The sequence below is a fragment of the Cuculus canorus genome, chromosome 15 (genome assembly GCF_017976375.1).
Source record: "Cuculus canorus isolate bCucCan1 chromosome 15, bCucCan1.pri, whole genome shotgun sequence".
Lineage (NCBI taxonomy): Eukaryota > Metazoa > Chordata > Aves > Cuculiformes > Cuculidae > Cuculus > Cuculus canorus.
Window position 1 is genome coordinate 12,972,707 of NC_071415.1, and position 9,598 is coordinate 12,982,304.

The following is a 9,598-nucleotide window of genomic DNA, read 5'->3' on the forward strand; positions in this document are numbered from 1 at the left end:
GAAGCTGCCAATGATCAGTGTTGCCTAGGCCAGGCCATCAGACACCCAGGTGAGCTATATTAATAGTAGCTTTGGTCTGAGCATCACAAGGGAATTTTGTAATAGAAACAACGAAGGATTCCTTGAAGTAGATTTGCTCCCTTATGATTTTCTGAGTTGTGATCACATACCCACGGAGCTATTAAAGGGTGGGTTGCATCATTTTGTTATGGAAGGAAAGAATTTTTTGGACAGCTGCAAATGTTCATCCCAGTGTTTGGTGGTAAATTGCTCTTGCTTACAGGTCAGAGCTCTTGGGTCAACCCTCATTCTATCTTTCCCTTTCACAGAACACGCAGCAGTGTTACTGCACAGGGCCTTCCTGGTGGGGATGTATGGCCAGATCGACACCAGCTCTCAGATTTCGGAGGCCTTGAAGGTTCTGCACATGGAGGCCATGATATGAACATGTGTTTCTGGGAGCTTCACTTCCTGAAGAATTAATTTAACTGGACTCATCAGCTGCATTGAAACCTTGTAAGAAGGTTGTATTTCAGCTCATGTACTGGAGGATCAAAGATGTGATGTAGCAGGTCACACTGTGCTGGAAAAGGAGAGCGTGCTGACTGAAGATCAGAAAGGGCAAGGATCGAGCTGTCTGGCTAAGACACCATTACTGTGGGAGAAAAATCTCTGAACATTGTGCCAAACAGGGACCACTTCCTTCATGGAGTCTTGGGGCAGTGGCTCTTGGTTTGTTGTTTGTTTTTTTTCCTCTCTCCAAGAAGGCTGAGCTGCTGGGAGAGCAGAAGGGAGCACTGGCCCTTGCACTTGAAGTCTCTGCACTCTCTGTCTTGGAGGGAACATGCAGATCTGTGCAGGGGGAGAGACTGTTTTCTAGTGGCTTTGTTTTCTAGGTGTGGGTGTTCTTGTTTTTTTTTTTTTTTTATTTTTTAATTAAAATTCTCTTTATTTCCAGTGTGCCTTTTTCCACTCTGTGTTGCCTTAGGTGTAGCTTGACATCCTTCTCTCTGTGTTCTTCAGCCTATTGTTACTCTAGACAACGCATCTCTGGAAGACCCGTCTCCATGGCCAAATGCTTACAGAGCTATCTTGGCCTTTTACAGGATATGCAGGAAACTGAGAAGGTTTAGAAGGATCAGTGGGGTAAATAGATGAGTTTGGGCAGCACCAGCTGCTGACAGGATGATTTTGAAGAGCTTCCTTAGGAAACCTTTCTTTAGAAACAAATAAAACGGACTTCCTGGTACATCTGCAAACATCCCAGCAGCTGGCCATTGTCACACTGGAGTCTTCGAACAAGCAGCTGGGTTTCCTCTTTGGAATCTGCCAGTTCCTCCCTGTGACTCTTCTGACCACTGCTCTCTGTCCCTTGTCTGCTGATAGAGGTGATGGCTCGTTTGCCAGCTGTCATCTGAGGACAGAAAAAGCAGGGTCTTCCTCCCCTTTGCTCCAGAGGAATAACTGCCGCATATGTTCATTCTCCAGTCTTACTTAATTCTAGTCAGCAGTTTGCTTTTGTATCATTTGTCTCCATTCCTCTGGCACTCCACTTGTAATTAGAGAATCTTTGTAGTATTCTAAAGACAAAGATTCTGGAGAAATTTTATGCATAGGTGTCAAGAAGTCTGTTTCTCCTTGCCGGAGGCAGGGACAGTTGTGACCTCGTGGGTGGCTGGGTGGAGAAATACGTCTGTTCTTGCAAATGAGGAGTGCCGCTGGTGAGCACTTTTGCTGTTGTGTCAAAATACGAATGAACGTCCGGCTGGCTTTGCAGAGAGATGGAAGAAAGAGAAGAGAGATCTGAACCTCCCATCAACTGTAAGTAGCCTTGCCTTTAAATAAAGAGATTAGAGCCATCACTCAAGGATGGAACTTGCTCTTTTCCTCAGCAGCATCTGCTTCACATCCGGAGCCACTACTGTAGCAATTAACTACATATAAATTAGGTGGAGGAACAGCTGAAGAAGATCAAGTCAGTGAAATGGTTTTCCTGAGGGACTTGGTGACAGCAGGATTAATGCCTGTCTAAAGGGTTCCCAGTGAGATTACTGGCTCCTTTTACTGTAGTCCTTTATCAGACATCATTAAGGTACTGCTCAGTTGCCTGGTTCAGAGGAGCACAGGATGCTTGGATGTTGGCAGAAGTACTTAATGATCTCTTGAGACCAGGATGGCCAGGCTTTGCAGACTAGTGGGGGGAGAGGTGGAAGGAGCATCTCTCTACTGTCAAAAGCAGAAGTCATATTTTGAGAGATCAGGAAACAAATTCAAAGAGATGGAATGTTGATGGAAGTTACTCTGCAGAGCTGGGCCTCTCATAGATCTCTTGATACAAGAAGCATCATCTATGATTTGTTGATCTCTCTCCTTTTTGCTGTACTGAAGGTTCCCATGATGCCTTTGCTCTGCTGCCAGCCTCTGCTTGGACCTTTCAGAGCTAAGAAGGTTGCCCTGGCTTGAAGCACATCACCGAAACCAAACCAGGGCTGTCAAGGGGTGCCTGGCTGAGCAGAGACAGCTCAGGGCAGGAGCCCATCCCTCCTTTCTGGGGAGGCAGCTGTGACAGCTCTAAAACAGTTAGCAATGGCATTACTGATGCTTTGACACTCGCCTGCCTTTTAATTGTCGCTCTGTGACTTTCATCTCCGGCTGGCTGAGCTCTTTCTTTCCTCCCATCCCTGCTGAGCTGACAGTGTTATCCTTCACGGGTCTCCTGGGCTCCTCCTGGGGCTGGGGCCGTCTCCTGTCTTCAAGGAGAGCTGGTGCCTTGCAGGGTCGTTCCTGGCTAAGCCCATGAGATGCCCATGAATCACCCAGCTGGAAATCACTGCTTCCCATCTGTATTCCAGACAACACATCCAAAAGTTGTGTGGAATCCCTTCTTAGCCACTTCTCTACCACGCTCTCCTAGGCAGTCAAGAGCCTCCTAGTAGAGCCATAGGCTACCAGAGCTGGTATCTGGGGGAGTCCACATAGGGCTGGGGAATGTGCTCAGCCCTGGCTTTGTGGAGAGGCTTTTTGTCTCCTCAGACATGCTGGGAGGACAGCTCTAGGGGAGGCACGATGGGGAAGGGAAAACGCCACAGGATTATTCAGCATCCTGTGGCTGCACCCAGCTCAGGGCAGGGCTGACACCACCCCTGTGCTTCAGCTGGCCCTGCTGTGGTGCCTGTGTGGCCAGTGCTGGCCAGAGGTGGTAGAGGGCTGGGGAATGGACATGGCTCTAGGGAAGCTGGGCAGTATGGGAGCAGCACTGCAGGGCCCTTTCCCAATGGATCGGCTGGCAAGGACAGGACAGGAATGTGGGAATAGTCAAATCAGGCACCTTTTGTGATGGTTTTGTACCGCAAATTATTTCTCTGTGCTTCAAAGATCAAATGTTTTTATGACCCGTGATCAAAACATCATGTTTTATGACATGATCAAAACATCATGTAGCAGCCCAGGGAGAGAGATGGGCCAGAGTGCACATGGTGGACTTTTGCTGGGCATCCCTAACCTTATTCCTGCCAGTGTGACTAGGAGCACAGCCCTGCATATGATGATGCCCCAGCGCAGGGTTGTGGCTTTTGACCCAGCTTCAGGCAGAGTTGTGCATCCCAGGATCCATGAGGGGTGTCCTGGGGCATCACGTGAGTTTGGCTGTGAGCAGGACATGACTAGCCGTGGAGGTGCCTACATGCTCCTGACTCAGAGGCAGCTGCCTCTGGGGCATGCTTGATTTTGGGGAACAGGAGGAATCTCAGCACTGAGCTCAGAAGCAAATCCGTCTGATCTGCTCCACCAGCAGTGGAATCACAGGGAGAGATGTACGAGTAACAGCCAACAAATGCAATTTCATGCTTAAAGGCATCTGTTTCGCCAGCCGTTAGAAAAGAGGAAGGACAGAGAAAGAGAAGCTTCCCTTTGCAAGGAGCAGCATGCAAGAAGTCTCACACAAAACGGGAGAGAAAAACTCCATCTCTGTGTGTAAATGTGAGCTGTGGACTCTATTCCCAGGACTGCTCCCTGGGGCCCCGCTGTCCTCTTCCTCCAGCCAACCTCGTCTGTGACCTTGGTCAGTGCAAACACAATCCCAGCCCTGCCTGCCCTCAATTAACTTCTTTCTGGCCATACCACAGTTCAGGATGGTATGATTCACGCTTAACTTGAGGAGTTGTTCACTAAAAGCTAAAAATGGTAAACCTTTTGCTAGCTCTGGGAATGTCACAGCCAGCCCCCCACCAGCTAGGAAGCCTGGCTGCTATAGGGGTAGCATTTGCCTAAGGTGGGCTGATTTTTAAATCTCTGCATTGCTTTTCTGTGTACTTAGATAATGTGGCCCTAAAGCAGCAGAATATAGAGCTTGCGTTTTCCCCCTCCCTTTTAAATTTAAGAGACCTTCACATTAATACATCTGCCTGTCCTGCATAGCTGGTGGTGTCTTGCCTTCAGCGTTACCCTGTTAGCATGAACAACATCCCTAACACAAGAAGATAGTGGGCAAAAGAATGTCAAGACCTCCAGCAACAATTAAAAAATTCATTAAGCTATAATAGGCCAGTCATTGCTGGGTAATTATTAAGCTGTAAGAATTCCTAATTGTCTTATTAGCATTAAACAATTATGCAAATAATGGAAAACATACCATAAGAGTAACAAAATTGCTTCCCTTTCTCTCTCCGTTTTTTAAAAAACAATAATGAGATTTAAAAACTACAGTGATGCTTAGCAGCCTGCTCCAGGGGAAAGTGTTTCCCCCCATGGCAGGGGAGTTGCAACTGGATGATCTTTAAGGTCCTTTCCAACCCAAACGATTCTATGATTTGTGGTTTTGCTCTCCAGAGTTTATTGAGAACATCTTCGGTGAGGAACAAGACTTCTAAGGGCACTCAGCAGAGGGTGAGTAGGACGTCTTAAACCACATCTACCGTGATGCCACCACACCAGGCTGTTCTGCAGGCACCTAGGCAACAACACAGGGACATGAAGGTGCCGATGGATTTGGAGGACCATGCAGTCGTCACATTGATAGGCCAGGTTTGGAGAGAGCTTGAATTTTGTACTATCATAGACTTCTATGAGAGTCCCTGCTCTTCCCCCAAACAAAGCGTGTAGTGCTTTGGGTTTGGTCTGGGTAGAAACAAGGCAATTTGTAGTTTTTCATATCAATTCAGTGCAAAAGTGGAAAGATCTGGACTTTAAAATTATGCTGTCTCAAGGATTTTATTGCAGTCAAGTCAGTTACCTGAGGTAAGAGCCAGCCTCTCTTCCAGGTGAGGTCCCAGCTGGATTTTGGTGATCAGCAATAATCTGAATGATAAGCAAGTCCCTTCATGTTCCTGTGAAATGACAAGACCTTGTTTACCCCCACCACCAGGAAAAGGAGACTTCAGTTATTAATATCCACAACAAACCTGGAAGAGGCAAAGCGCTTTAATATTGTTAATCATTAATAAATATTATTGGGTTTCCAGGCTCTGAACTCTGCTCTGCTGATGAGATGCTGCACTTCAAAGCAGTCAGGCCAGCTCCTGCTCCAGGGTGGGTCTTGTGTTCATGGTGATGCCATGGCAGAGATGGGTCACCTCACCCAGTCGCGTGATCCAAACAGGTTTTAATCAGCAAAACACAGCTTCACTTTTGCTTTCTGATAAGAATGGTGAAATCTGCAGCTCCCAGAGAATTGCAGGGAGCATTCCACAGCAGTGCAAAGATCGGAGATCACCACCGGCTGTTTCAGCTTCCTTGGAGGAGGAGAGGTCACCTTCTGAAACAACCACCATTCCCAGTTCCCTTGGAGTGCTTGGTTTAGCTCCCTGAGACTCTCTCTCTGGTGACCCACCAAGCAGCCTTTTATTTCTCCACCTCACCTGGTGCGTAGGATGGACATCTCCAGCCCTCATTGCCTGGGAATAACTGTCTGACATTGACCTCTAGCCTGTCCCTTTCCTTGTTGTTTCAGTCAACAGGAAAGCTGGCAAGTCATCTTGCTGGCTGGCAGAAGGGACAACAAGGGAGAGAGACCTGTATATGTGATCTGATGTGACGTTTTGTTATGCCTGGGTGATTGGACACACTTTGCTCTGACGCTCACTGGTTTTGGTCCTTTGAGCTTTTAGGATAATGGATTTACCATTTATGAGCTTCTCGGAGGCTCATAAGTCTCTGAGAGATTTACCAAAGTGCATCTTTCTGTAACTTCACATTTCACTTTCATCTTCTTTCAGTGGATATTCGTGTTCAGACTCAAATTTTGTAATAACTTTTTTCCTGCTACTTTGCAGGTCAAAAAAGCCGGACTCCAAGGAGAGCAGGCATCGCGCGGAAGCATTTCTGTGTGAGTAGCTGTGAAATTGTTGGGGCTTTATTTTCCCTAGCTTGAGCTTTTCTGTCTCCGTGGAGTCAGCCTGACTGCCTTCTGGGAAGAGAGAGCTGATGAGGCATGTTACTGATGAGACACACACTTTCTTCTTCTCGTTTTGAATCCCTGAATTTAATACGAGTCATTGGCACAGGAATGTGTGAGAGCTCTTGGCTACCACACACACTTCCTATTGTTGGGAGAGAACAGCCCTGCATACAGCCTGCAGCGAAACTATGAAGTAGCTCAATTTGATCAGCTGATTTCCCACAACAGTTAAAAGATGTGGTTTTTCTATGATGTTACACTCTGTTAAGAAAAAAAAAACCAACCTGCATGACTTCATTCTCAGCTTCATGAGGCCCCACGTTGTCTGATATAAGGAATTGTCCCCTTCCCACTTCCTCAAGTCCTCAAGCTAACTAATGCTGGTTGTTTTTTGAGGGGCTTTAGCGTGGTCCTAGTCACATATTCAAGTTTTTTTCTCAGTCCAGGCTGCTGTATATGGGAATCAGGATAAATTGAAGAGATAATGGCAGAGGGTGATCCCCACTAGTCATAGTCATAGCAACTGTCAGGAAGCCCTTAGCATTTCTCTGTCACAGTTAGGTCTCTAGGAAAAGAACTGAAAAAGACTGTGGAAAAGAAAGAAAAGGAGAAGTATCTGTAAGTAGAGAAGAATGAATCAGTCCATGTGTGTGGACTGCTGCTCTCCAACAAGCTTCCAAAGACGTCTCGGGAAGGCATCTAGGGGAGCAGGCACTGCGCTTGCAGGACACGCTCTGCTCCGTGAGCTGGCAGTGCATCACAGCTTGGAAACTTCACCAGCCGCAGAACTGGGGAAAGCTCAGTGAGTGCAGGTAAGGTCCACAAAATGGACTGAGGCCATTCTTTCCTCCTCCAAGGAAAAGAAGGAAAAAAGTACAATACAGAGTAAGGATTTGTAAGCATCATCCCATGAGGAGCAGCGGTTGTGGGTAACCAATAGGCAGCTGCACAGGCAGCTCTGCTCCCTTCCTGCCCTGTTCCTCACCCTTCTGCTTGTTAATTTACCTGTTGGTGCATTAAAGACTCATCATAGCTATGAACTCCTGCAGAGCTCTCCTTAATCACCAACTAAGAACACTGCACAAGACGCTGATGCCTGTAGTTTGAAAAGCCATTATTGGGTCAGTAGTAATACTATTTCTGCATTAGCTAACTCCTCCAACAATGTCATTTTAATCACCTTAGTGTATAATGTGGACCCAATTCTGGTCTACCAAGCACCGTACCTCCAACCTAACCCTCTCTTGGGATACACAACTTGAGGCCTATGACTAATAGTTTGTTCTTCTGATGTCTGTAAGCCCGAGTGCCTTTCTGATCCAACCGCCTCAGTCAAAGACAGAAGACTTGCCTTGGCAGAGAGAGAGACGAGGTGAAATGTAGAGGCCTGTGATACACAGAAAATCACAGCTGCTCTCCCTTGTCCAGCCTGGCTTTCCACTCCATGGGTCTGTGTCCCCTGCCACCCAGCCCCAGCTGCTCCTTCCCAAAGCGTGAGGTAATGAGAAGGGACTAACCGCAGCAACTCATTAAGCCAGGTTTGTTGGAAGACAGATTGTCATGTTAAACAAATATATTTTTAAAATCTAAATATCATTCCCTGGATCGTACCCCATCTGGGCCATTAAATCTGAAAGGGGTAAGTAACTACAGCTGCGTCAGAGCAGAGCTCAGAAGCTGATTTTCACTATTTGTACTACTAGCAATTGGCAACAACTCCTTTTCCAAACATCTTTTTCTTCTCATTTTTCAGTGCTGCACTATGTAGATTGCCAGCACGGCAGGGGGATGCACACTGCTAAACAGTCTTTGGGATGTACAAAAAGCAACCCTGCAAATGCATTTCCTAAACCCATCATATCCTCTTTATTTTCACTAAGCTTTGTTACTTGATGACAGAGGATGGGAAGGGCTGCTCATTGTTAGTCAACTGGTTTTTGGTAAATTATGCAAATTTTATCAATCTAATGAGAAGCTGGTGTGGAAACAAAGCGAGACAGCTCAGCTTTCAGGGCTCCAGCGCTGCAAGTTTCCAACTTGCAAGAAAACAAGCATCTTCTTCAAGAAAGGGGATAAACCCCCAATTTTGAGTTAATCCAGCATTTCTTTTGATGGGTCCCTTGGTAATCTGATTAATTTTGAGTACAGATGTTTATGCTTTCCTTCACAGAATACCCCCAGTATTCTGGAGCAGGCTCATCGTGCCGTATTTCCTCCATGCCACACCATTCTTGTTATGGTTGTGCAGCAACATATGCTAAGGCCTTATTACAAGGGATTCCTATAAATGGCATACAGGATTAATAATGTATTTATAACACAACTTTGTTTTAGTATAAAGTGATCTATAAATTTGTAATAAATGTTTTATAATGTTTTTGTAGCCTGTTATAAATGATAAATGGGAGACTATAGATGCCACATCAAATATTCATGCTGCATTGTGTGCATTATTATGCTGTTACTGTTCAGGAAACCATTAATAATAAAGTGAATGGAGATGTAAAAGTTGCTGACATGCCCAGCAAGCCATTTATAATGAAACGTATAATCCTTACCATAAAGTAAATACATTGGCCAGTGATTGTTGATGAAACGGAAACACACTGAATTATTTGTGAGGTATTTATATATTAATGTATATTATCCATATCATGTCATAGAAATGCCATTAATATATTATATTATATGTATTATTAATTATTTTTACCTAATTTATAAGCAGGTCTTTAAGTGTTACCTTGTCTCTTGGGCAGTTTTGTCAGACACAGGAGATCTGGTGAGTTACTTTATATGATGTGTGTGCCATGGGGCTGCCCTGGACTTGGCGATGATGGGGCTGCCCCTGGATTTTGCGATCATGGGGCTGCCCTAGACTTGGTGATGACAGAACTGCCCCTGGGCTTGGTGATGATGGGGCTGCCCTGGACTTGATGCTGCTGCTGCTGCCCTGAACTTTGTGATGACGGAGCTGCCCTGAACTTGGCAATGATGGGCTGCCCTGGACTTGGTGATGGTGATGCTGCCCTGAACTTTGTGATGACAGGGCCGCTCTTGGAGTTCGTGTTGTCAGAGCTGCCCTGGGCTTGGTGATGGTGGGGCTGCCCTGAACTGGGCAATGACGGGGCTGCCCTTGGACTTCGTGATGCTGATGCTGCCCCTGGACTTGGCCATGGAGGGGCTGCCTTGGACTTCACATTGATG

General features: G+C 46.2%; 1 protein-coding gene and 1 long non-coding RNA gene across 4 annotated transcripts in view; both read left to right on the top strand.

Annotated features, from left to right (window-relative positions):
- INTS1 (integrator complex subunit 1) overlaps positions 1 to 921 on the top strand; it is a 29,377-nt gene extending 28,456 nt beyond the window's left edge. For all 3 annotated transcript variants that reach the window (XM_054080844.1, XM_054080846.1, XM_054080845.1), the window contains exon 47: positions 330 to 921. In XM_054080844.1, coding sequence (XP_053936819.1) covers positions 330 to 445 — 116 coding nt within the window. In that variant the 3' untranslated portion in view covers positions 446 to 921. The remainder of the gene's footprint in view (positions 1 to 329) is intronic.
- A 26-nt stretch (positions 922 to 947) lies between these two features.
- LOC128853740 (uncharacterized) lies at positions 948 to 9,129 on the top strand. The gene is made up of 4 exons (XR_008452444.1): positions 948 to 1,821; positions 4,828 to 4,884; positions 6,270 to 6,322; positions 6,952 to 9,129. It is a non-coding gene; the product is annotated as an uncharacterized LOC128853740 (long non-coding RNA).
- The last annotated feature ends 469 nt before the right edge of the window (positions 9,130 to 9,598 follow it).